The 26,077-nt window shown below is 46.5% G+C and overlaps 1 protein-coding gene across 1 annotated transcript in view; it reads right to left on the bottom strand.

Moving 5' to 3' along the window:
* Positions 1 to 7,246: 7,246 nt before the first annotated feature.
* The window catches only part of RYK (receptor like tyrosine kinase), a 55,744-nt gene continuing 36,913 nt past the window's right edge, over positions 7,247 to 26,077 (bottom strand). Inside the window, exons 10-15 of the mRNA XM_054283112.1 lie at positions 17,392 to 17,461; positions 15,876 to 16,008; positions 15,013 to 15,122; positions 12,331 to 12,490; positions 9,209 to 9,345; positions 7,247 to 8,289 (exon numbers count right to left, since the gene is read on the bottom strand). Of these exons, the coding sequence (XP_054139087.1) occupies positions 8,178 to 8,289; positions 9,209 to 9,345; positions 12,331 to 12,490; positions 15,013 to 15,122; positions 15,876 to 16,008; positions 17,392 to 17,461 (722 nt within the window). The 3' untranslated portion in view covers positions 7,247 to 8,177. The remainder of the gene's footprint in view (positions 8,290 to 9,208; positions 9,346 to 12,330; positions 12,491 to 15,012; positions 15,123 to 15,875; positions 16,009 to 17,391; positions 17,462 to 26,077) is intronic.

The raw sequence follows: 26,077 nt of genomic DNA on the forward strand, positions 1-26,077 counted from the left end.
AAAGGAACAAAGGAGCTTTAAGAGAATTATGTGTTTCTGTAGACTCAGAGACAATATCCACAAGTCCCTTCTTGCAGCAAAACCCTGTGTGTACAACTTAAGGCATTAAGCTTTTCATTATTAAAGTGTTTCTTTCCTTGTCTGGGAGTCATCCTGAAGCTTTCCAGCACGGATAATTGTCCACAGTGTGGGGCACTCCTCATTACACCAGTGTTACACAAGGGAAAAGGACAAATCTAACACCTGGGTCAGAAGCTGCATTAATTCTAATTTATCCCTAAAGACTTACTGTAATTCCAGTGCTCCACGACAACGTCACTCACTCCTCAGCAAGGAACTGAATGTGAGATGCTGTGTGGAATGGATCAGAGAGGGGAAAAGAAAACAAATTTCATGGCAGCAATAGGTAAATCCAGAGTTCACCCACACCAGGAATTGTTTGGGTGCTTATTGTCTCCTGGCCTTTTCTGTGAAGAAATGTCTTCCTAATATCCAACCTTAACACGCACCTCAGTGCAACCTGAGGCCATTTCCACTTGTTCCCTGGGAGCAGAGACCACATTCCCTGAGCCCTTCCCTCCTGTCAGGGGGTTGGACAGAGTGAGAAGGTGCCCCCTGAACCTTCTTTTCTCCAGAATGAGCCCCCCAGATAATCTTCATCAGCCTTCTGCTCCACTCCAGAGGCGGCCCCAGCCTGGATGACCAGTGGCAGCAACACAAGGTGGTTGGTTCTGCCCCAAGAAGACCTCCTGGCTCTTGGAAGCAGCATTCCTGTTGCTCCCAGGTAGAGCTTTCTGGCTGGGAGTCTTTGGAGGACGCATTCCAAACTCCCAGACTCTGACGGCGGCATTGGGGAGCAGCCAACACCATGCCAGGGCACCAAGCATCCAGCCCGGATCCCCCAGGGCACAACAGCTCCCTGCAGACACCCAAACCCAGCTCTGACGCGCAATCCTGTTTTCCCAAAAGCTGAGCAGAGCTGGAACTCGCAGCTCTTCCCAGAATCCACGCTCTTTGTTATGTCCCAGCGGTGCCAAAACAAAGCTGGGAATGGCCTCTGCAGGTAGGACCAAGATATCCTGGGGTAACATGACGTGGGAGATGGAAGGGCTGACATGACATCACCTGAAGCTTCACTTGTCTTCCAAGAGCAACAACTGGGATTTCTGCTGGATGCTGGCACTGAAAACACCTTTTTTATGGAGACAGCCCTGAGTCCCACACGAGTTGTCGGCATCACCCAGGCTACAAAGGGCATTTGTTGACCAGCTGAGCCCACAACTCAGCTGCCAGCACCATCCTGCTGGAGAAAGGCTCAAACAGAAAACTTTTCAGTGGGTTTTCACCATCCCTTCATGGTTTTGTAAGAGCTCAAGGCCAATGGTCTCCTCAGCCCCCACTAGACCACTCCTGTGCTTCAGAAGTAAAATTTGGTAGTTAATCCACAATGGCACCCTATGGAAGGGCCCCTTGGAGAGGCAGCACAGGTTTCCCATTCCCATGAATCCCACAGAAGCTGCCAGCAACTCCCTCTTCCCATGTGTAATTTCCCCTGTGCTATTTCCAGATAACTGACAACTAACAGGATGGAAAAGCTCTCCAGGACCATCGAGTCCAGCCCCACCCAAACACTGCCAAGGCCACCTCGAACAGCATTGTCCCCAAGTGCCACATGCACACAGCTTTTAAATCCCTCCAAGGACAGGAATTCCACTACTACCCTGGGTAGCCTGTTTCAATGTCTCATCACCCTTTTGGCAAAGAAATTTCCCCTAATATCCAATCTAAACCTGCCCTGGCCTTGCTTCTCCACCATTTCCTGATGCTCCTAGAAACCCTTCAGCAAGGCAGCCTCAGCCACCATTTCTTTCAAGATTAAACACAAATTTATTTGTGGGATTTTTTGTGTGTTTTTGGTTTTTCATTGGTTTTTCCCTCCTGTTTTTCACCCCCTTTTTCTTTCCCTGCCCAGAAGGACTGCAGATCCAACCCCAGTTTGGTCACTGGTACAGAGCAGCTCTCCACTAATTCCACACCTGGTCCTGTGCATCAGCCAGAACAAAACCTGGGCTCTTCCTGAGGGGTATCCTGTCCAGTTGCTCCATAAAACACTGTTTATACATAAAGAGATGCTCCAAACATGACATTTACCCAACACAGAGCCTGAAGCCTCCTGTTAGGTTACCACAGCTGCTCTTCTCTGATATTTGACCATCTCCCTGCTTGGCTCATCCTTTCATCATGCCCGTGGTATCAAAATCCTCTTTCCACAGCAGCTTCCTGTCTCCCCATCTCCAAAGACTTCAACATGACTGCAAAGACAAGTTCAGTAGCTCCACTTCCCTATTCCTTCCAGCCTTTTTCCTCAAACGCTATTTTCACTGTCCTTCAGCATTTCCTAGAAATCTGTTCCTGACCTCTGTCCCATTTGCATCATCACAGACAGACAGTGCATTTATTTTTCCTTGTAGAGCATGAATCACCCCCAGCATAGCACTTCTCCTGCATGGAATCCCAGAATGTCAAGAGTTGGATGGGACCTTAAAGCTCATCCCATTCCAGCTTCTGCCATGGGCAGGGAAACATTTCACCATCCCAGGCTGCTCCAAGCCCTGTGCAAGCTGACCTGGAACGCTTGCAGGGATCCAGGGGCAGCCACAGCTTCTCTGGGCACCCTGTGCCAGTGCCCCAGCACCCTCACAGGGAGGAATTTCTTCTTACAATTTCCACCAGCTCTGCTCCGTTTGGAAAGAAAAGGTTGGATTCTCTGTGGGCAAGGGGCTTCATGAACCAAGATGTGCTCACAGCAAGTGTTGACCCAAGGCTGCCTGGAATGAGGTGGGACACACAGGGCCTGAGCTGAGCAGTCTCAGGACCAGGTAAGCTGGAAAACAGCTTTTATGTGTTGGCTGCAGCCCTTGATTTGCTTCCTGCACATCTGTCACATCTCAGGCACATCCAGAGGAGATTCCAATTGGGTTTCATCCAAGTTTTGCAGCAGAAATGCACACAGCACTCACAGCTTCAGCTTTCAGCCTTCTCCAAGTCTGTTCCAGAGGCTGAAACATCACAAATACGTTGAGGCCACCTCCCCTAACTTCCACCCTTAGAACAACTGGCTTTTCCAGGGCCAGAACTGTGATTTCAAACCCATCCCAATAGTGAAAATGCCTTGTTTGAAGGTGTTGGACAGCTCCAAGAGCAAGCCTCAAGTTCCAGCCTCTGCTGCGCATCCCTCCCACATCAGGACAGGTCCCAGACATCTTGCCATCTCCAGGGTGATGTGAGCAGAACCACACAGATCCTTCTCTCACCAGATGGCTCCAGTCTGACCCCATGAGCCAAACTCCTTGGGCTGGGGGACTCCTTGCAGCCCAGCCAGTGCCAGGGTTTCTGGTTGCTTGCTCTGTGCTTTGGATGCAAGGCAAGGCAGGAGTTCTTGGATCCCAGAGGGTTTCCCCCAAACATTAACCCACCTCACCAGGTCCAAAGCTATGGGATGCTTTTTAAACATCCTGTTTAAGAAAAACTCAGGTGGAATCTGAGAGTATGGAGCTGCAGGAGGGGCTGGGGGCAGAAAGGAGGGAGAGGAGGAGACAGGATGATGACCCAGCCTCTCCCACCCTAGGAATGCACAGAAGCTGGCATATGAGTCAAAAACACGCTTGGGGATGTTATTTTGTTTAACTCTGTCTAATTCTTGGATTTCTTAATGGAAGAATGTTTTCATTGGAAGCTCCTGCAAAGCCACCATGTCTGGCAGCAGGACATCAAGCTCAGCCATGTGAGAACATGCCAAAAGCTCTGCTGAGTCCAACAATCAGTGCCAAATCAGGCCAAAAACTGACCCAAAACACCCCCAAATCTTCCAGCCTCCTGCTCAGAACTCCTGCACAGCAACACAAGCCCCTTCTCAGCAGCACTCAGGTGTTGCTCCAAGCAAGACCCAGCCTAAGGTCAGGACAGGCACAGCACGCTCCCTGCAGGAATGGGGTGAGCCATCGGGAATAAAGCACATTCCCTCCACCCCAAAACACTCCCTCTCAGCAATGCCACTTCCATCTGATCCTTGCAAGGCACTCCCAGAGCAAAGGCAGGTTTTCCACATCCCCACCCATGAGGAAGCAGCAATTACCAGGAGCATCACTGTGTGGAGCTCATGGGTGTCCTTATCTGGTTGGAAGAACCTGGATGTGCCAGGGCATGAAGTGCTTCACTCCCCCAGCAGCAGCAGCTCCACAGATTCCAGCTGCCAGGCTGACTCCTTATCAGGCATTCTGTGGTGCCAGTGGAACTACTTGGATCCCTCACACCAGTTCTCAGAGCTCTTCTGCTTGTTTTGAACATTTCTTTAATTTCTTCCAATGGCTCCTCACTGAAATTCCTGCGCTGAGATCAAACAGCATCCTGTGATAATCCACCAGCAGTAATTCAACTGACAGGGATTTCTCAAGCTGAATTACCACAGCCTCAAAATCCATGGGTATTTGCACATGTGCTGTGCTGAAAAAATACCTGATGTGAGGCACAAAACACTCCAAGGGGGCTGCTTCCCAATGGGATTGCATGGACACCCTTCACGTGCCAGGTGAGAGTTTGAACACTGACACTTGGACTGGTGACTTTTTCTCCTTATTGTTTTAAGTCTTCCTTTTCTTCGAAATGATTCCCATCCACCAGCTACCACAAAAAATGTTTAAACTCAATGCCCTGAGAGGAATTCCACCAATTTGGCAGTATTTCCACTTACCTCTGATAAGTACCAGCTGAGCTTTCCATGCTGTAGTTTAGAGCACACAGCTCTAAACTGGAGTCTTTGCAGACAGAAGAGCTGGAAGCCTTCTCAGATCCTAGCACAAAAGTTGTTGAACACTCTGGGGTGCTGACTGCAAGTGTCAAGCTCCAGGAAGAAAATAAATTAAATAAAACAAGGTCACCTCTTAATTCCCACCTTCTTTTGCCATTTCAGTCTCACCCTTTGCTGCCAATCTGGACACAGCTACAAAACAAAAGAAACAAAGGACTTGAGGCTGAACAAGGAAAGTGTTTTGATCCTCCAAGGTGTCCTGAGATACATGGAAAAACCACAAAGCAGCTATTGTCTGAGTGTTGTTTCCCAGGTGCCCTTCCTCTCCCTGAACAACCCCACAGCTCTCAACCCATCACTTAGGAAGCCCTGTCTGCTCTCAGCCTTCTCCTCTGCCTATGGTTTGATCCTTCTCTTCACTCCAGAGGGATCACTCCTCCATCTGAGTCCACCCAAGAACTCTGCCCTCTGTCCTCAAAGAGAAATCCATCCCACCCTGTCCTTCAGCTGGCTTTCCACCTAAGCCACCAACTTAATGCTCAACACGTCTTGCCTTTACTCCTTCTTGCCTCATTTTGACTTCTTGCCACAATCTTCCTAACTTCTTCTTTTGTGTAACCACAGCTTTCTGTTCTTCATCTCCTTGCCTCACCCCTCCAGTCATGCTCCATCCAGCTCTTCCCAGGGTCACACTGAGACTTCTCCACATGCTTTAAGACTAGAAGCTACCATCAATGTTCTCCTTCCAGGAAGCTTGTCTTTCCAACCTTCTACCCAAGTGATCTGCTCCTCAAGAGTTTCCCCAAAAGCCCATGGAGCTAAGGTACAGCACATGCAGCAAAATCCCTGCAGTAAAGCTATTTGCAGTCTTAGGTACAACAAATTCCTGCAAGGAATCGACTCAAGGTAGCTCTGCTATCAGCAGAATACCTGTGGTCGAAGCAGTGAATCATTGGGACCTCCAAGAGCTCCTTGGTCATTCCAAGACCTCCAAGATCACTGAGTCCAACCTTTGACCAACAAACTGTACCATCAAGTGCCACATCCACCTGCTTTCTGAACACTTCCAAGGATGGGCACTCCACCACTGCCCTGGGTGGAGCAGGTGGCCCAGCACGCTCATCCTGTAGATGAACCCCGATTAAACGAAAGCAAATTTCCAAAATGAAGAGTTGTATCTGTACCCTAAACTGTCCTGAAGCACTTCCCACTCTCTGGGGATGAAGGCAGGGGAGAAGCAGCCCAGGGAAGGGAGAACTGACACATTTCCTGCTCCCACAGCTCCGAGTTGAGCAGGTTCAGGTGCAGCACATCCCTGAGCCACGTCCAGCCACCGTGGTCAGATGTCACCTGTGACAGCCCTGGGGCGTGAGCAGAACTTGCACAATGCACATCCTGTGTGCACCTGACTCTGGGCACAGAGGAGAGGTGGATCATTTTCACCCTGGGCTGTTCTCCAATCTCACTTTCAGAGCTGTGATCTCCGCAGATCCTGTTTGAACACCGACCTGGGTGTCAGGAACTGCCACTGCTGACTTCAACACCCACGTCACCGTCAAGTCCTGCCACTGGTACCAGTTCCCCAGGTCACAATGGAGAGACCACACACCCAAGGCCCTGCTGCTGTCCCCAGACTCAGCCACTCCAAACTCAGCCAAACAAAACCAGTTCCAATTCTGTCAGGCAAGCACAGCCCATCACAGCGTGCCCAAACTTGAGCCAGCAGGAAAATTTCCTTCCAGGATAAAGCAAGGCTTAGGTCACTGGCCACAGGTAACAAACCTTGGAGTACAAACAGGAAAGCTCTGGTGTTTTGAGGGACATGGACCACACAAAGCTCTGTCTCATTAATCCTCTGAGATGATTAATTGTCTTCAGCAAGGTTGACAACTCTGGAAGGAACAGAAGCTGCATATCTGCATGAGCCAGCCAAATCCAGCTGCTCACACTTGCACAGCAGTCTCCTAAAACACTGCAGTGGCTCCAGAGCCTGTCAGGGCAATGTCCCCTCCCTGCAGCTGCACAAACACTCAAGGCAGCGGGTGCTCAGCTGCAGATGGTGAGAGACAAAAGGCAACTTTTCATGTCCCACACTGTGCTGAAGCACATCTCTGCTCCTGGTGCCACCAGGCAGAGGATGCAGCCCCCAGTTCACCAGGAGCTATCCTGCAAGTAACTTTGTTACATATAGAAAAAGCCTGAATCACACATTTTGCTGAAAAAATGTGTTCAGTCCTCTTAAGCAATGCTCAAAACAACCTGGGGTGGATTGGATCTCTGGGTTAAGGAAGGCAGCAGGATAATTCCTGAAATCTCAGCTATCAGTTCCACTGGGAGGCAGGTAATCCACCCTCTCTTCCTGCCAACCCCAACCTACCCACCACCAACCTGCACAATCCACACACAGGGCAAGGTGAGGGACCAAGCTTTCACGTTAGGTGTAATAGAAAAACATTCTTTACTCTGCAAGTGTCTTTACAAATATATATTTATATATTTAAGCCCATTTCAGGCCATAAAAGCCCATAAAAAACAACCAGTACCTTTTTGAACAAGAGAAACTGCGGGGCAGAAGCCTGAGGTGACAGACTCCCACACAGGGGCTGCTCTGGCTCTTCTCTGAAGGCCTTTAGTTAGCACATAAAACCATCCTAAAAATCCTTGGATGTGAAAGGAGGGGCACCATTCTTACCCCACTTTCACCACTCTCTGTATGAGGTAAACTGGGATCACTTTTACATCATCACTTTAGAAAGGAGATGTTGTATCCTGAAGACCAGCTTTTCCAAAGAACATTTGTGAATGGGTTAAAAAGGTAAGAAAGATGTGTGGATCCAACCATAATGTGCTGTTGTCTCAAAATAGAAGAAGTTGATACTAAAAAGCTATTCCAGATACATACAAGTACAAACACTAGAGCTGGTCAGAAAGATTCAGTTTCAACATTTTTTTTTAAAAGCAGGGAAAATTTTCTGCAGTGTGTTTTTTTTCATTTCCCCTCTCCTCACTTTTCTACCAGTTCCATAAACCCTTCTGAAAAAATTCACGTGTCTGCTGTCAGAGTGCAAAGTCCATCCAAATCTCATGTTTCAGTTCACTATCTCTACACTTTACAAATCCTGATGGCAAACCAAAAGGTCTCAATTTAACTTAGCAAAAGTGATATCTAGAAAATATTCAACACCAAGAGGTCTTACAAAAAAAACTTGAGACTACTAAGGCATTCTAAGGCACAGTGTTTTGGAAGAAGTGCTTTCTCCCTGTAGTGTTGCTTTATACACATCATGTGTGTGAGTCCAAGGGATGCAAGGAGCTGCAGGTGGATGCCATGGCTTCTCCCAGGCAGGGAATTCCATCTTCTGCTGCTCTTTCAGACGTAGGCTCCCAACGCTGCGTGGAATTCAGTGAGACATTGCACCAGCTGCTGAAACTTGGGTCTCTCCTCAGGATCTAGGGCCCAACAGCAGGCCATCACAGCAAACCTGCAACACAGAGGCACATGGAGCACAGGGAACAGTGTCAGCCAGGCAGCCACAGCCCCAGCCTGAAAGGCAAAGCAGCATCTGGCACTGGGAAAGTGGCTGAGCAGCCAGAGAGAGACAAGGAGCTCTGGATCTTATGGTTCATAATGCTGAACAGCTCCTTCCAAGGATGGACATCTGGAATGATGAGCAAAGGGGCTGTCACCAGAGGTCCTGGCTTGATTTAGGATTTAACCCATGGCAATCCAGGAAGGAGCAGTGCAGAGTTCACTGGAAATTGCTCAACTGCTATAAAAGCATGGAATGGTTTGGGTGGGAAGGGACCTTGAAGATTAACCAGTCCCACCTCTGCCAGGGGCAGGGACTCCTCCCACTATTCCAGGTTGCTCCAAGCCCTGTCCAATCTGGCCTGGAACACTTCCAGGGATCCAGGGGCAGCCACAGCTTCTCTGGGCACCCTGTGCCAGGGCCCCAGCACCCTCACAGGGAGGAATTCCTTCCCAATATCCCATCCATCCCTGTCCCCTGGCAGTGGGAAGCCATTCTCCCTTGTCCTGTCACTCTACCCTTTGTCCCAAGTCTCTCTCCAGCTCTTCTGGAGCCTGTTCAGGCACTGGAAGGGGCTCTAAGTTCTCCCTGGAGCCTTCTCTGGTCCAGGCTGAACATTCCCAGAGCAGAGAGGGCTCCAGCCATCAGAATATCTCCATGGCCTCCTCTGGACTGGCTCCATCAGCTCCACTTCCTTCTGATGCTGGGCACCCAAGAGCCAGAGTTCCACCAGCAATGTTCACCCCAGGCTTTGTCTGCCAGGCAGAACAATCAGGCAAGCAAAGGCAGCCCTGGCTCTGTCCCTGGGCAGCCTGGCTCAGCCCCCCAAGCAGAAAGCAGCACGTTTGTCCTTCCCCACAGAGGCACTCACAGTTCATCGGGGCAGTTGATGGGCTGAGCTATCCGATAGCCATCCTTTAAATAAGCTGCCATCTCGAAGGGGTCGATGTCCACGTACGGGGTCTGGCCCAGGGTCATCAGCTCCCACAGGGTCACCCCAAAGGCCCACTGCAAAGGAACAGTGCAAAGGAGCATTAACACAACGTGCTGAACCCCCAGAGCTCCTCCAGCCAGGCCACAAAGCCAGCTGTGAGGAGGACTGCTGTCCAAGACAATTACACACAGTAAGAAAGCTTTGCATAAATGTTCTATATAACCAAATTCAACATATTTTGAATAGGGCTAATGAAAAATCACAGAATTGGCGATAAATTGCCCAGAGAAGCTGTGGCTGGCTCCATCCCTGCCCCGTGGTCAGGCTGCATGGGGCTTGGAGCAACCTGGCATAGTGGAAGGTGTCCCTGCCCATGGCAGGCAGTAGGATCCAGATGGTCTTGAGGTTCCTCCCATCCCAAACCAACCTGTGATTCTACAAACTTAAAATCTTACTGCACGAAGATATCAGTGCTAAAAATCGTGCATTTTTCAACATGAAATTACAGAACACCTACATCTAAATTAGTGAACATTAAATGATTATCTCCTATATAGTTGATTTTTTTTACACTTCACTTCCTTAAAAAGAAGTGTAAAAAACCAATATATAGGAGATAATAATTTAATGATTATTTGGTTTTTTACACTTTACTTCTTCAAAATGCCTCGAAAATCCTCAAAAAAGTCTGCAAAATTCAAAGGATCAGAAATGAAATCATAATTTTTTTATTCCAAATCATCTGTATATTTGGAGAGTATGTTCAGGAATAGGACTCAGGAAAAAAAAAAAAAGAAATTTCATCTCAGTAAATCTGACAATCAGCATTCAACACATTCATCTGGCAACCCTTGCCAGAAGGAGCTTGAAGTGATGAAAAATCCATCTATGAATCCACATACAAGCAGAGTACAAGGAAAATTATTTATTATCTGGTATCCAGAGAGCCAAGAGACCAAACAGAGATGGGGCTGATACGGCACGCTCGTGACTCACTACTCAAGCTCCACATCATCATTCATTAAAAAGGGGCAGAATCATGCATGGCTCACACAATTCTTGTTTTAATCAAGAGAAATCCCACTCACTGCCTTGACCCAAGCCTTAGGGAAGGGATATTTTCAGGTGGGAAGGGCAGAGCACAGATGTGCTCAAACAGCCCCCAAAGGAAATAAAGCCCCTTTTAGCTGAAGGGGGAAGAGTGCTGAGGGACAAGGGGTGATCATGAAGATGAAATAGAGAGTAATCCAAGCAAAACCATTCTGGGAATACAGCTGTTCTAATTCCATAGGTAGCTGCATAGAAATGGCATGAAGAGATGCAGAGTTTCATGTGCCACAGCAGGAAAAACACGGAATTAAGATTCAGCAGGAATGGTGGTTTGTTTTCCTACACTCTGGCTGACTGATAGAGCTGCTGGCAGGGGAGCAACACTTTATTGGGAAAGTTTCAAGCCAGCAAACACATTTGAAAGAAAGTCATCCAAAAAGCAAGCCTGGAACACACCCCCTGGCATCCCTGCAGACACAGACACTGTTTGTACCAGACTTCATCACTCATTCCCTGTTACATGCAATGGATCACTGCGTTTGTTCCTACCAAACCCCACAAAAACATCTGACATCAGCTTTTTGTGAAAGGAGTCCAGGTAGATGCAAAGCTGATATTTAGGGCACATGGTGTTTTTCTACCCAGAAAAACTGTTCACTTTTGAACTCTACAAAACTCAGATGGTGTCTGCAGTTAGAATTGGGTGTTAAAAGGTGGGTGGCATTTATCCCTAAGCAATGAAAAAAGTACTTCTGGTTAAAATGGACTGGAAAAAATGCTGAATTGCATTGGAGTTTTCAAAAATGGTTACAATAATGAGATTTACTCATCCTAATAAAATTCCACATCTCACTGCTGCTGTTACATAAGCTTTGATTTCCCAGTTCTCACAAACAGTAATTGCTTTCATGTCCCAGATTTTAAAAAAAAAAGTAAAAACAAAAAAACCCACCATTTGATTGAGTTCATTTAGCTCTCTACAAACATGCTTTTACAGGCAACTTCCATTTCCTCTTCTGTCTTTAGGTTGGATCTAACACAAGCCCCCATGTGTTTTCCAATGAATACACATGTGCAGCACAACTGGCACCTTCCCTTCCTTCCTTCTTTTCCTTGTTTACATGGCTCCAGCACTAGTACAGAGACCATGGAGGGAAAAAAACAACCAGAATTTCTCTAAAGTTTCCCAAACTGGCACCAGACCACTATCCTGGATGGGATGCATCATAGGGAACAGTCTGAGGTCACTGCAACACTGCTTTTATCTCTGGAAGGTCCCCTCAGATGGGAGAGGTTCCTGGCCACTGAAATGAATGAATTCTCTGGAAGAGCTGGGATTTGGGGAACTGTGGGCCACAGAGTCAAACACCAGCTCCTGCTCATGTCAGGGAGCTCATTATCAGGGATGTCTGGGAACAGATGGTGTGGATTTATCAAGGGAAGCTGTGCCTGAGCAGATTTGTGCTGACCAGACAGAGCACATGGTGAGGAATGGCTAAGGAATGGGTGCCCACCTTCACTTCCAGAGGGTGCTGGGGCACAGAACAGGATCCCCAGGGAATGGGCACAGGCCTAGGGCTTTCAGAGCTCCAGCAGCATTTGGGATTGCTGGGGTGTCTGTGCAGGGCCAGGAGCTGGACTGGATATCCCTGTGGGTCTCTTCCAACTTGAGATACTTTATGAAAAGCAGTCCCAGTGCAGCTCCCTGAATTTGAGTGTGTTCCTTGCTAGCACTTCCAAAGGAACAGGGAGCAAGGGGCACCTCTGCTGTGCACAGGGTGCTCAGAGCAGCTGTGGCTGCCCCATCCCTGGAAGAGTTCCAGGCCAGGTTGGACAGGTCTTACAGCAACCTGGGACAGTGGAAGGTGTCCCTGTCCATGGCAGGGGGTGAATTAAATGGGCTTTAAAGGTCCCTTTCAATCCCAACCATTCTGGGATTCTGTGATTCTCCAACAGCTGAAAAAAGAGCAAAATGTCAACAAAAGACATATCCAGGAAAAAAGCCTCACCACATCACTAGCACTGGAGAATTCGTTGTTGACCAGGCTCTCCAGGGCCATCCAGCGCACGGGCCTGTTCTCGTTGTCCCCCAGGCAGTGGTAGTCCATGGGGAACAGGTCCCGCGACAGCGCGTTGTCCGTGATCTTCACCTGCAGGGCATCATCGATGCTGGGCACAGAGAACAGCACGTCAGGGCTGTGTTGTGATTTCAGGATTTACCACTCCCCTCTGATGATCCCTCCCAGGTGTGTCAATCACCTCTCCTTTCCCTCCCTGACTCCTGCCAAGCACTGTCTGTCAATCCTGGTATTCCAGAACGGTGTCGATTGGGCAGATTCAAAAGATGCCCTCCACCCCTGGGGGGACATTAGGCCATCCAGGTGTCCTTTGTCCCTTAAGACCTCCTCTCATATACCTGGTTGGTGGGATTTCTACCCCTTCCCTGTCCCTCTCTCCGGGGTTAAAAGGAACAGTAACCACGGGGTCAGGGAGTTCTGCTGGAGCTGTTGCTGGATTCAGAGGCCTGTGGGCCAGAATAAAGCTCCGGATTGAAACCCTCTAGCAAAACCAACTCCTTTCCCTGACCATCACCTTAAATCTTCTCCATCAGAGGGAAACCTGAGCTCCTGCAAGCCTGGACTTGCCTCCAAGCACCCAGCTGCAGCATCCAGCTAGCCAAAAGCGTCACTGGGGTGAAACACCACAGTGCTACAATTTGCTTCAGCAGCAAGGGCCAGACAAGCTCAAGCACATCCCTTCTGGCTATATTGGTAATATTCCAATAGGTCAGCAACCCCACAGCTCTGCCCAGCCCCAGGGGCCACACTCAGCATCTCACTGGGGACTGCTAATCCACAGCTCGAGCACTGGCACTCTCCTGCATCAAGACACACTTACTCTGTGATTAGCAAACATTACCACAGCACCAGTTTATTCTGTGCCAACTGATAAGCACTAGAAAAATCAGCAGGCTTGATTAAATAAAACCAAACACTTACACAAGTGCAAGAAAATACTGTTAAAGCAAACAAGTAACTGCCTCAAGTTACTCCTGCTCTTTTGGAGATCCCCTATCAGGGCAATTAAACACTTTGTAGCTCTAGTACCTCAATTGCAATAATGAGGCAAAGACCTAAGCAAAGAAAGAGCCAGTAATTTAATATCTGTAACCAACCAGTACCCTTTGTGGTCCAAAAGCATGTCTCCAATCAAGCCATCTGCTGAAAAGTCTTTATTCCCTCCACAACAGATACTGATGCTTGTCAGAAATAGGGTACAAAGGGAAACTTATTTTAATCAAGAAAAGATGACTCAAAACAGCAGAGAGAATTTGCCCCCTCTGGGGTGTGATTCAAACTCTTTGAACTTAAAACTGTGTGCAATAAAGTTCAGTGTTCTCATAAACAGCTGACTTCAGAATATGGCAAAGATGTTGGCTTCAACATTGTATGACAAATATACAGAAGGAACATTGGGGTGGGGGTATTGTAACAAACTGGTTTTTGTTGTCTTCTCATCTTGGCAATTATTTATTTTGATGAGAAAAAAATGAAATATAAATGCTCTATCTGTGTGCTTCTCTCTTTACTATCCCAGATATCTTTTTTTTTTTCCCTATGCACTTTCAGGCCAGTTCATTATCCTCAAAATTTACACAACAGGAAATTTCCTATCTAGTCATTTTTAAGAGTTCAGAGAAATTCCTAGAAGACCTGTTTGAAAGCAAATGTAGTGCAAAGGGCAATTCCCCAGCAATTAGACAGCCCTGACTAGTGTAACCCTCATGTCCACTGTAATTGGACCTGGCTGTGCCATGGGCACATGAGACCACAAGCATTTCCTCCCTGAAACCTGCCAAGATCACTGGAATCTTGGCTCCCTTCCCAAAATTAGGAGATGGGTCTGATGCACTTCCCAGCCTTGCACCACCCAGAGCAAACCTGGGGAACAAAGAGGGGCTGGTGGAACAAAGTCCTTCAGGGGACCTTGGTTACTGGCACCTCTTTATCTTTCCAAACATGAAGCTCCAAGGGATGTCCCTCATGTTTGTGATTCCCTGATGTTTGTGATCTCTGTCTCCTGTGGTCCCACTTCCTCCTCAGTGTGCTCAGCAGTGAGGAACAGCAATAGGAATTAGGAACAGGATGTGTCAGGAGCCCCATCACACTGAGCACCCTTATGGGGCACAAGAGCAGATATGGTGGTCACTGGGTGATGGGGTTCCTAGAAGGCCACCAAATACCTCCACCTCTACATTTTGGAGTCTATTCCAACCTGAAGATGGTCCCAAACCCCTCTCTGGCATTCCTGCCCTTCCAGAGCACATTCATATTTATCCATCATTTGGCAACTAAGAAATCTACCAATAAACAAAGTCTTTAACTCAGTTTTTAAGGAGGAAAAAATGAAGAAAACCAATTTGAAACAAAAATTTATCCATTCATAAACTGTCAAAGACATTCCAAGCTTTTTTTAAAGTTTTAATTCTTTTCAAGCCCTTGGAAAAGTGATAGTCAAACCCAGCTGAAGCATTTACAGAGAGGATGTTCTGCATCCTTTAGAACCACAACTCCTGGTTCCCCTTGCTTTGGGGAAAAACAACTTCACTGACTACACCAGAGACCCCACCCCTGCATTTTGAAGGGGAGCTGAGGCTGAGTGCAGGGAGCTGCAGAGGGGACAGTACTTACACACAGTTCCTTGCAGCCAGGTCTTTGTGGATGACCTCCCTCCTGGCCAGGTAGCTCATCCCACAGGCAATCTGGATGGCCATGTGTACCAGATCCTGCTGGGAAATCGCCTGCAAGAGCCCAGAGCAGCAGCCATCAGCCCCTCCAGCCCAGCACCTGCAGGGTTATTTGGTTTGCTGTGTCCCAGTGCTCCCCTCCAGCCGCCACAGACACAACCACCTATGGACAGTCATGATGGTGCCTTACTCAAAATTTTAACTTCTTTTTTTGACATGCCAAGGGAAAATACTTCCATCTTGCAAGTGCCTCATTCTTTGTACCTACTTTTCCTTTGACTGGAAGTGGACATAGGCAAAAATGGTCCATTTTACCCCTTCTCACACCTTTTTCACTTTGTTTCCCTGGAAACCAGCTAATTCCAGGCAGCAGCACAGTCAAAATCCTTGTTGCTCTCCAAAACCAGTATCAAAGCCTTCAGCTCCTTTTGCAACTTCACAGCCCCATCATAATTAAAATCTTGCATGTATTTATAGCTTGGGATACCAAAAGTAGTATCAATAAATCTGAAATTTCTCCATACACGACCTCCCTTAATTTAATCCAATTTTCTCTATCTGTTGCTGTAATTTTAGGATGCATTGATTGAGCTCCTACCCTAATGAGAGGTGACAGCCTCCTGCCCTCTGAACACCCAGGATAAACTTTTCCTGGTGAGAAACAAGGCAAACACTTGCTGGGGAGCCACCCCTGCAGCTCTCCTGAATCACACTGAACAGGAGAGTGCCACAACCATTCCTCTGGTGGCACAAACTCAGAGCAAATGGAGTTTTAATGGGCACAAAGTCCCACATGCCCAAGGGTACCTGAGGATTGTTGGCCTCCACCAATTTGCACTGTCTCAGGAAGAGTTTAAGGTTCCCCCAGTTCATGTAGGGCAGCAGCACCATTGGTTTCTCTCCCTCCTCTATACAGACGTGAGTGATAGGCAGCAGATTCCTGGAAGACACAGAAATTCCTAATGTTATGGAACTGAAATTTGATTAAAATAATTTTGATTCCTAAACACACCAATAAAATTAATTCAAAGAAAAGCATTTAATCTTGTATTAGGAATTGCAGAGCACAACATGTCCAATCAACTGAAGCCCTAGACAGTACTTTTAATAAATGAAATATTTGACTTCTTTCTCATTATGAAGAACCCTCCAAATGTTTTCACTTGGTCCAAGAGGGCTGACATAAATTGTTGTGAATACAGGTGAAGACACACAAGTGCTATATCCTAAACTGGGAGGTGCAGCATTCTAAATCTATTACAGATATAAAACACATACTTGCCCTACAGCATTTAAAGAAAAAAAAGTCAGAACATCATGTTTGATCCACTGCAAAGTGACAGAACAGAAAGTTTTTAGTTCTGGATCAGCCACTTTAAGGGCCTTTCCAAGATTTTTGTGGCTCAGGTAATCCCCATGGCTGCAGTGTCTCTGCACAACTTCCTTAGAAGAAATATAATACATAACACATGTACACATGCAAATTCACAGAAACTCAAACCAAACTGGACACAGTTTCATTTTCCATTAATCACTTTTTAAAACACCTGTATTTTTCCATTGAATACCACTAGTAAAAGTCACCAACAACTAACCACTTTTTTTAATTTTGAATTTTCTTACTCTTTCCTGAAAATTTCTCACAGACAGGTGTCAGCTCTGGAGACCCATGAAGGTCCCAGCTTTATAGGCAGTGTAGGGAAGAAAAGCTTTTTGGACTTTTTTTAAAAAGCTTGACTTATAAAAGGGACGACAACAGCTCATTTGAAATGATGAGAGCAGGGTAGGTTCATTTTGTTTCTATTTTAGGTATGTTTCACCAAAAACCTGCTACTCCTGTAGTTTAGGCAAGGTCTTTATTACATCAGGCTGGGATCATCCAGCCTGGAGAAGGACCCATAGAGACCTCAGAGCCCTTTCCAGTGCCTCCAGGAGAGCTGGAGAAGGACTGGGGATGAGGGATGGAGGGACAGGACAAGGGGGAATGGTTTCCCACTGCCAGATAGGGATGGATGGGATCTTGGGAAGAAATTCTTCCCTGTAAGGGTGGCAAAGCCCTGGCACAGGGTGCCCAGAGAAGCTGTGGCTGCCTCTGGATCCCTGGAAGTGTCCAAGGCTAAGTTAGACAGGGCTTGGAGCAACCTGGGATAGTGGGATATGTCCCTGCTCATGGATGAGCTTTAAGGTCCCTTCCCACCCAAACCACCCTGGCATTCCATGATTCTGCAGAAGTGCTGCTGAATTCCCAACAAACAGCTCCCTCTCCCCAGGGAGCTTTACCCAGGTACTCCCACCTCACAGTGACATGGATTTGTCACCCTACCTGTGGTGAAGCCCTCTGAGTTTACAGCTTTCTGTCAGCATCATTGTCACCTGCACCTCCGAGGCTTGATCTGAGGGAAAAAGGAAGCACAGATAAACCTTGGAAACAAATCAACACATTAATTAAAATTCAGTCCAGATCTGAAAGTCACTTAAGGTCACTTGAGCACGAACAGAACTTGTTTGCCTCCTTTCTTAAAATGCCACTTAGAAAAAGCACTTAGAGAAAGAAAAGTTCAAGGCCAAGTTCCGAGGCTCATTTCTGCTTTAAGGAGTGGGGTCAAGCCCAGAAAGGAAACCAAGCACATTCCAGGGGCTGACAGGCTCTGGTTCTGCACTTCCTGACAGCTCCTGGGCAGGCACCAGGCAGCAGCACTGGGCAGTGGGGTCTCATCCTGTGCAGGACTGGTGCCCATGGAAGAAATGGGATGTGCCAAATGTTCCCAAGCACAAATGTGCTCCAAGGGATGCTTTGCTGCTGTGTTGCCACTCCAGATACAGTTGTGTTTACTGCCACATGGCTGGAGGCTGTTTATGTCTACATTCACTTATTTCCTTGCTCTCTTGCTTGACACACTTGACTCTTGGTAACCTTAGAACTGTTTGCTGTTCTCTCCCCCACCTTTTCAAATGAATAAATAAATAAAACCACTGCTGCCAGCCAAAATTCAGGCACCTGTGGTAAATCCAATAACCCAAAGCAGAAGCACAGGTGGTGCCTGGAACCCCTTTCCCACCACTCTTTGTGTATTTGGGGTATTTTTCCCCCCTTGGTGGCAAGAACCTCCAGGGAAACATAAGGAGACATACACAGGAGCTCTCCCAATCCCCCTCCCTCACACCTGGGAGCATTTTTAGTGTTTCCCTCATGCTGGGACTAGTTCTGGCAGGGAGCTGGCACAGGAGAGCCCAGCACAGCCCAAGGAGCTCTCCTTGCTGCACCAGGGGGAATTTACATGTCCTGGATGAGTCAAGCCAAGGTTTTAGTGCCCTGGGAGGAAGAACAGGCAAGAAATCCTCTGCTCTTTTCCCTCCTCCAAGGTCTGATCCTGCTCCCTGTACAGCCCTGACACCCCTTCCTAACTGAGCCTGAGTCCTGCAAAAGAAAACAGGACTCTGGCTGAGTGAAGAGTGATGGGAGCACTCTGGAGAAGCTCAGAGGTGCCACTTAACTAATGACAATTGTGGTATATTATGGGATGCATCAGCCAGTGCTTTTGGGCCCTTTACTACAGGGACTTTGAGAGGCTGGAGCTTTCCGGGGCAGGGAACAGAGCTGGGGAAGGGAATGGAGCACCAGGAGAGGCTGAGGGAGCTGGAAAGCGGCTCAGCCTGGAGCAAAGGAGGCTCAGGGGGGACCTTGTGGCTCTGCACAACTCCTGACAGGAGGGGACAGCTGAGGGGGTCAGGCTGTGCTCCCAGGGAACAGGGACAGGGTGAGAGGGAACAGCTTTGAGTTGCACCAGAGATGGTTCAAACCGGATATTGGGGAATATTTACTGACAGAAAGGACGGTCAGACATTGGAACAGGCTGCCTGGGGCACTGGTTGAGGATTTAAGTCCGGAGGGGTTTGAATCTGTGTGGATGTGGCACTTGAGGACATGGGTCAGTGGTGGCCTTGGCAGTGCTGGGGGAATGGTAGGACTCAATGGTCTTGGAAGGTTTTTCCAGCACAAACAAATCTGTGATTCCCTTCTATTGGATAACAACTCTGTATGTGGGGATGGTACAAACAGGTTCCTACAGTGCAGGAGACACTGAAGCCATGGCCAGCTGAAGTCTCTGGTCTGCACTACAAGAGAAGCCCTATGGGCTGGACACTTGATGGATTCAATTATGTACAAGACAGATGCAAAAGGCTTGGAAAGAGGAAAGAAAAACTAAGATCCTACATTAAAACAAAGTTACACAGCCCTGAATGACTGAAACAGGCAGTTCTAAGAGCCAGCATTAAAAATGGAGGTGGTAAAGCAGATTCTGAGAAGTCAGAGGAGCAGGTTACCTGTACAGAGCTTCAGCAGTAATTACAGGGCCCAAAGACCTCAACCTCTTCACCCAGCACATGATGAAGGCAGATAAGAGATTCCTGGGTGTGAGTTTAAGCTGATTAACTCCTCACACACTCTCTGGCCCTGTGCTTGCTGAACTGGTTTGCTTTTAATTATAAGAGCCACCAAGCAATAATTTGAAGCTTTAAATCAGAGATAGTTTAAGAATGGGTTTAAGATCTACAGAACGAGTCAGGCTGGTTTGGACAATGCACCCATTCATCTCCTCATGGTGACTCTTCTGCCAAAGCCTTTCCCTTTCCAGCACTCAGGGAAGTTTCCAGCAGGTCACTGTTGTTTTCTCTCCAGGTTATAGTGGTTGGGCACCCAAAAGGAAGATTGACTCCCAGGCAAGTGTATACGGAAACTGAAATCTTATCTTGTGAAACAGTCCCACCATCCATATTGTGTTTGCTTATCAATATTATTTCCTTGTTTTCTGCATAGAAAAAAACTTACCCAACACCAACAAATTCAACAGACTCAGAACAAACAATAGTGTTCAAGGCTAATTCTCCCCTAGTTGAAACCAGTGCCAATTTAGAACCACCACACAATTTGATTATTGTGGGTTTGTATTAGGTATAATTCAAAACACAATATTAATCACCACTTCTTGGAGTGATTCCTGTCAAAAGGGGGAAAAGAACACCAAAATACTGCTACTGCAACAGTCCCCACTGCAATCAGGCTTCCTTTTAAGGCCTTTTCATCAGTTACAAAGGAAGAAGTTCAGTTAAACAAACTCTGTCACAGTTAGTAGACTATGACCACTTTTGAGCAACCAACACACACATCTTCACACATCAGGACGAAGGGGATTTTGGCAATATTATTTTGTTGTGGAGGCTTGGTGAATCTGAGCATCCTTTACTAAAAATCCTTAAAATCAACCCAGCAAACCCACCAGTTCTAGTTTTGATAAGAGAAATAGAACCCCAGAGCCAAGCCAGTGGCAGCTGTGCCACAGCAATCCCAGCTTGCTGAGACCTTTTTCCAAGGACATAGTGAGATGAACCCTACAGATTCCATCTTCCTGCCTGGGCCGATGTATAACCCCAAATTCCCCAAACTGTGTCAATCCCTGAGTTATGTAAGCACACACACTTTGTTTTCTTCTCAGAGCTGTTTGTGCAGCCACTCAGACAGAAAAGGGGAAGGATCCTGTCACACCCATGGGACGTAGAAATAAAAAGCCCATGGGCTTTTGTGGCTCCTTTTGTCTGCCCCAAATCCATGAAGGTGTCAGACACAAGCACAGCCACACACACAGCTACAGAGGGGAGAGGGGGAAAAGCCTCCCACAGAGCCAGAAACCTCTGAAATTACAACAGCTACTTGGAGACACAACTGAGGAGGTCACAGTCTCCTCTTTATTAAATCTGGGCACCAGGAACAGCCTTGAATTTAAGTTGAGTGCTCCAGGGCAAGGGTTCATTGCAAAACTTCCTTAAAGCCCTGAAAAAAGCTGAACTGAGGTATTACCATTATTTGTGATTAAGAACATGTCAGTGCTCAGCCACAAATGGAGTGGCAGTTGGATACTCATGAGAAGCAGCCAGATTTCCATAAGGTGATCATGCACCAACAGCTGAGAAACCAAAGAGCAGCAACTTCAGGTGAGTTCAGAGGAAAATTTAACACCCAGAAATATTCCAGATACTCAGTTAGGATCAAAAAGGTCCAGCTTTCAGAAGGTGCTTAAAACCAAGACTGAGATAGGTGTAAATGCATTCCAGAGAGGAAGATGCTCTCCAAGCCCTGGTTTTACCCAAAAGCCTGGCTGTGAAAGCCTGCCCTGAGGCCCAGGGCAAGAACAAGGCAGGGTTCCAAGCTCTGATGGAGCAGCAGGTTTATCTCCTGATATCACAGGATCTGTGTGCAGCCAGACACAATGGGGCTCTTGGCACTGCTGGTTTTACATCCCTCTGTGCTGGGATGTGCTGGGGCCCTGCCTGGTTCATGGGGAGGAAAAACACCTATTCCATTTTTACCAACTTCTTAAAATCCACCTGCAAAAATTCATTTTAAAATCTTTGTTTGTTATCATTCATTGATCGCATGAATCATCAGGTGAAAAGATCTTGGGGAAGTTCTGTGATGACACTAAATTGAAGGGAATTGCCTGCTCTGAGACCAGGCCCTCATCAGCTGCAGGGCACCAGGCTCTGCTCCACCAGGAAAAGTCACTCCACACCCCAAAGGACGTAGCAGAGATGAAAACCAGTAATTACCTGGATATTGCAGTGGGGAACTGATTAGCTGGATGCTTTCATGAGTCACTTTGGAAGTCAGACCTTCCAAAGCCTCAAAATTGCAAAGCACAGCTCAAGTAGGATCACAGAATCCTTTAGGTTGGAAAAGCCCTCCAAGATCAAGCCCACTCATTGCTCCAGCACTGCCAATGCCACTGTAGCTCTTAAATTGATGGAGTGTCCGTCAATTAATAAATAACCCATGTCCCCAAGTGCCACATCCACACCTCTGTTAAATCCCTTCAGGAATGGGGATTCCACCACTGCCCTGGGCAGCTGTGGCAGGGATGGACAGCCCTTTCTGGGAAGAAATTTTCCCTAGCATCCAACCTAAACTTCTCATGGGGCAACTTGAGGCAATTTTCTTCTTGTCCTGTTCCTTGTTCCCTGGGAGAACAGGGTGACACCCACCTCACAACCTCCTCTCAGGCAGCACTACAATTTAAAGGACTTCTGATTGTAGAATGCTCACTGAAATCTGTTTCTTCAGAAGACAAAGCAGAACCTGAAAACCCATGTAACCACAGGGTTCAAAACTGAGTCCCATTTGAACTCTCTCACAGCCTACTACAGGCACTAATAGCTGATTCTTTCAAGACTCCTGTCAGAAGCAGCTCTGCAAATGCTACAGCCAGGAGCTCCAAGGCTTCTGATGAACGTTTCCAACTGCAATATTTAAGATGTTTTACCTGCAGCTTTTCTCACCTTTGGACCATTTGTAATGGCATGTTCTCCTGTGAACTTCCTCCTGTTTCATACTGCAAGGTAATACTCCCCCACACCACAGCACTTACATAGCCCATTTTCTACACCCCTGCCTGTTTTCACAAGCTTCTATTACTCTTATTACTTTTCAGCCTTGTGGGCTTTGCCAAATATCCCATGACTAAGTGCACAAGCTCCAGTTATTGAAGGGTGACAGCCACAAAGGCAGGCACAGTGGTCACAGGAATTTAGAGTGCAGGACTAGAGCAGCTCCAGGTGATAAATGCTCCCAGTATCAACACATCCTTGATAATTAATGCTGTTTCTGCATGGCAATTAATTAGGTAAAACTGCTCCCAAGGCAGAATTCCACCTCAGTTCAAAGAGAATGCATGCCTGAGTATTGCTTTAACCCCTCCACACAAGTCTTGGAAGTGATTCAAGCCTGTGCTCACATCTGTTGCACAGGACATTTTTAATGCCCCTATCAGGTAACCTTCACAACTTTCCTTCACCAGAAGGAAATGCAAGAAGTCATGATCCAACCTGCTTTATCTCAGGCAGAAAGGAAAGTAGATATAAAAAATATTTCAGCTTTCAAATTTCAAGGCCCCAGGAGTCAGCCAGAGCCAAGTGGAGCATCTGATGCTTCCTCCTGCACACTGTGCTCCTGTTTGCAGCTTGGAGCTGCAGGAGGTGTTCAGGTCATCACTCCCACAAATTCAACATCTCCCAGCTTTCCAAGGCAGTCCTGCATCCTACAGAACTCCAGTCTCCTGTAAAGGGAAGACATGCACTCCAAACCACAGCAGGAAAAGGTTACAGCACAGGACACTGCACTTAGTCCTGATACAATTTCCACAGAACAGGATTTCTCTTCCAATCCTGGTATCCAGGCATCAAGTATCAACCACACGAGTTTATTTTGCGAAGCAAAGCAGCTCACACTGACAAATCCAAGCCTAATTTTAATAAATCTTGGGATTGAGTCAACATGTCACTGCTAAAATAGGGAATGCTATTCTGGTTTTCCTACATTACAAATACACGTGCAGTTTTAAACCACAGAAAAGGGCAGAGAAAAGCAGGATTTGGGGATAGTCTTAGTTCCCTGTGTAACAGTAACACCAGAATCCAGGGAGCAGCAGCAAAGAGGAGAAAGTAAAAGGCTCTTTGTTCAATAATCCATTTAACTCAAAGTGAACCTGAAAGTGTTAAGTAAGTTGAAAGTGAAACTGAGAAAGAGAGACATGATTGATGTGCTGGTCCAAAGGTCAAGGGGCAGCACATAATAAAACTGATGTACAAGTAGAGATTTTAACTGTACGTAAATTAAATTGCCCTGCAGGTGAATATCTTTTCAAACATGGAATAACAAATCTTTAAATTATATAGTACAATACTTTGGAAATCATCCCCTCAGTATTTTCTGAAGCATACTGTACTGCTTTAGATGTCTTAGGGTATTTTCTTAAAGAACTAGGATTAAATGGCAAATTAAGTGCATTTTTAGGCTGATATTCAGAAATTTGCTACTTATCCCAAATTCTTTAAATTCAACTATCTTCCTTTATAAAGACACTCAAGAATTTAGCTCAAATGAGCAGTAACTCTTGATTTATTTTCCTGGCATAAACTATACTGTTCAGAAACAGGATCCTGCACTCTGATTTTGGAAGATTAAATACTTTAGAACAATTAATTTAAATGCTGTGTGTTTAAGGTACAAATTTAAACTTAGAACTATTTTCACAAGGCTGTGCTGCTTAAGAATGAACTGCCCAGAAGAGCAAATTCCATCAATTGAAACACGACCCCATGAGAACAACTGTGGATGATGCTCCAAGTTCTGGTACCTGTTGAGTGTGAACAAGAAACCTTCAGCTTGGTTAACACAGAGCTGCTTGTCCCCACTTAAATCCCCTCAATTGCTTTCTCCTGCTTGGCACAGCCTGAATTCTAAGGATTTCCATTCCTACACTTCCCAAATGCATGAAATCCTAAAGAGTCACCAATGTTGCAACCATGGAATGGTTTGGGTTGGAAGGGACCTTAAAGCTCATCCAGCTCCACCTCCTGCCGTGGGCAGGGACACCTTCCACTAGATCACAATGCTCCAAGCCCTGTCCAACCTGGCCTGAGCACTGCCAGGAATGGGACATCTCCTCTTAACTAGCAATAAATTAAAAAACTCTAAATAGTAAAATGTCAGAGATAGCCAAGAATGCCGAAAGTCTTTTGGTGACCTAAGATGACAGAACTCAAAAGGTTTGTTAAAAGTTGGTAGAACAATAAAGTTTAAAGAGCTGACCTTTGTCAACACTTTGTTTCCAGTGCTTTCCATGGATGGTCTGTTTCCAAACACTCCTTCCTTGTACATCAGAAAAATGTTAAGTGGTTAGAACACGAAAATGGGAGCAGCTGGGTTATCTTGAACAGCACACTGTGTTGTTTTTACCAAAAGTGTACCTTGGCCAGAACATCCTAAATGAGTCAGGGCTCTGCACAGCTCACCCTCACTTCATATGTTCCTGGAATAACACAATTCCATTTGTTTTGCTAAGAATTTTCTCCTTCACAGGAAAAGCACCATTAAACAATGTGTTCTTTAAATCAAAGGTGAAACTTGTGTGTTTTCTTCCTCCTCTGACATCAGATGATTTAAAAGATTCCCCAGAAAGGCTGCAGGGATCTGTTAAACCCTGGCAAGAGATGCAATGCCAGCTTGGAGAAAGATGCCATCAGAGACACCTCCCAAAACTGAGAGGGACTGGAAACCTCTGATTGGAAAGTGAAGCATTCCACCTTCATAACCCAATTTTTCTGTACAACAAAAAACACAGCAAAGAAAGCAAATGCCAGCTAAGCCTCTCATCTTTCTAACAAAGAACTGATTCAGGCTGTGTTGATCCAAAGATTCCAAAATCCCAAATATTCTAGATAACACGTCCTTGTTCTTGCTGGCAGTGACACATATCCTCAGTCTTTATCACTGTCTGTTTGAAGACAGAATGAAGGTGAATTTTCCACTGAAATGTCTAAGCGTGAAAGTAACTATGACTTTGAGCACCTTGCCTAGCAAAGGAACACAGTGGAAGTGTGAAGTGCAAAGACAACACAACAGCTGTATGGCCAACATGAAGGATGCAGGACAGCTGAACAAGTCACAGCTTTCCCCCAGAGCTTGGGATCTTTGCAGTCTGAAGTTATTAGAGTTTCCAGAAACCCAAGAGAGATCCATTTTCCTTTGAAGCTCCCCTTGGCACAAGGCACTGCACATATCAGAAGGCTCAGGCACCCAGACACAGATGATACAGCATTAAAAAAACCTTATAAACTCATCTTTTTCATGAACCTGCATGTAGAAACTTTGTCACTGCCACGGGCATGTTACAACTTTCTCCCTAGAGTGAACTAAAGCTCCATGAAAGAAAAAACTCTTTTAAGGATCTGGAGTAAAACCCAGGGATGAATCCTTCTTCAGCCAGTCTTTATAAGAGATGTGGTATTGAGATTTCAAGAGAAGCATCTCCAACTTTTACACTCCATCAATTTAAGAGCTACAGAACAAATAATCACTGAATCACTTCAAAAGTATTTCAATAGCTTCATGAAGTGTTCAAATGAAAGACCCTAAGTTCTGTGACAGATGAAAATGCAGTCAGATAATGCTGAAC

Source organism: Melozone crissalis, unplaced genomic scaffold, assembly GCF_028551555.1.
Source record: "Melozone crissalis strain CALT ecotype California unplaced genomic scaffold, PUWL_Pcris_2 ptg000034l_1, whole genome shotgun sequence".
NCBI classification, from domain to species: Eukaryota; Metazoa; Chordata; class Aves; order Passeriformes; family Passerellidae; genus Melozone; species Melozone crissalis.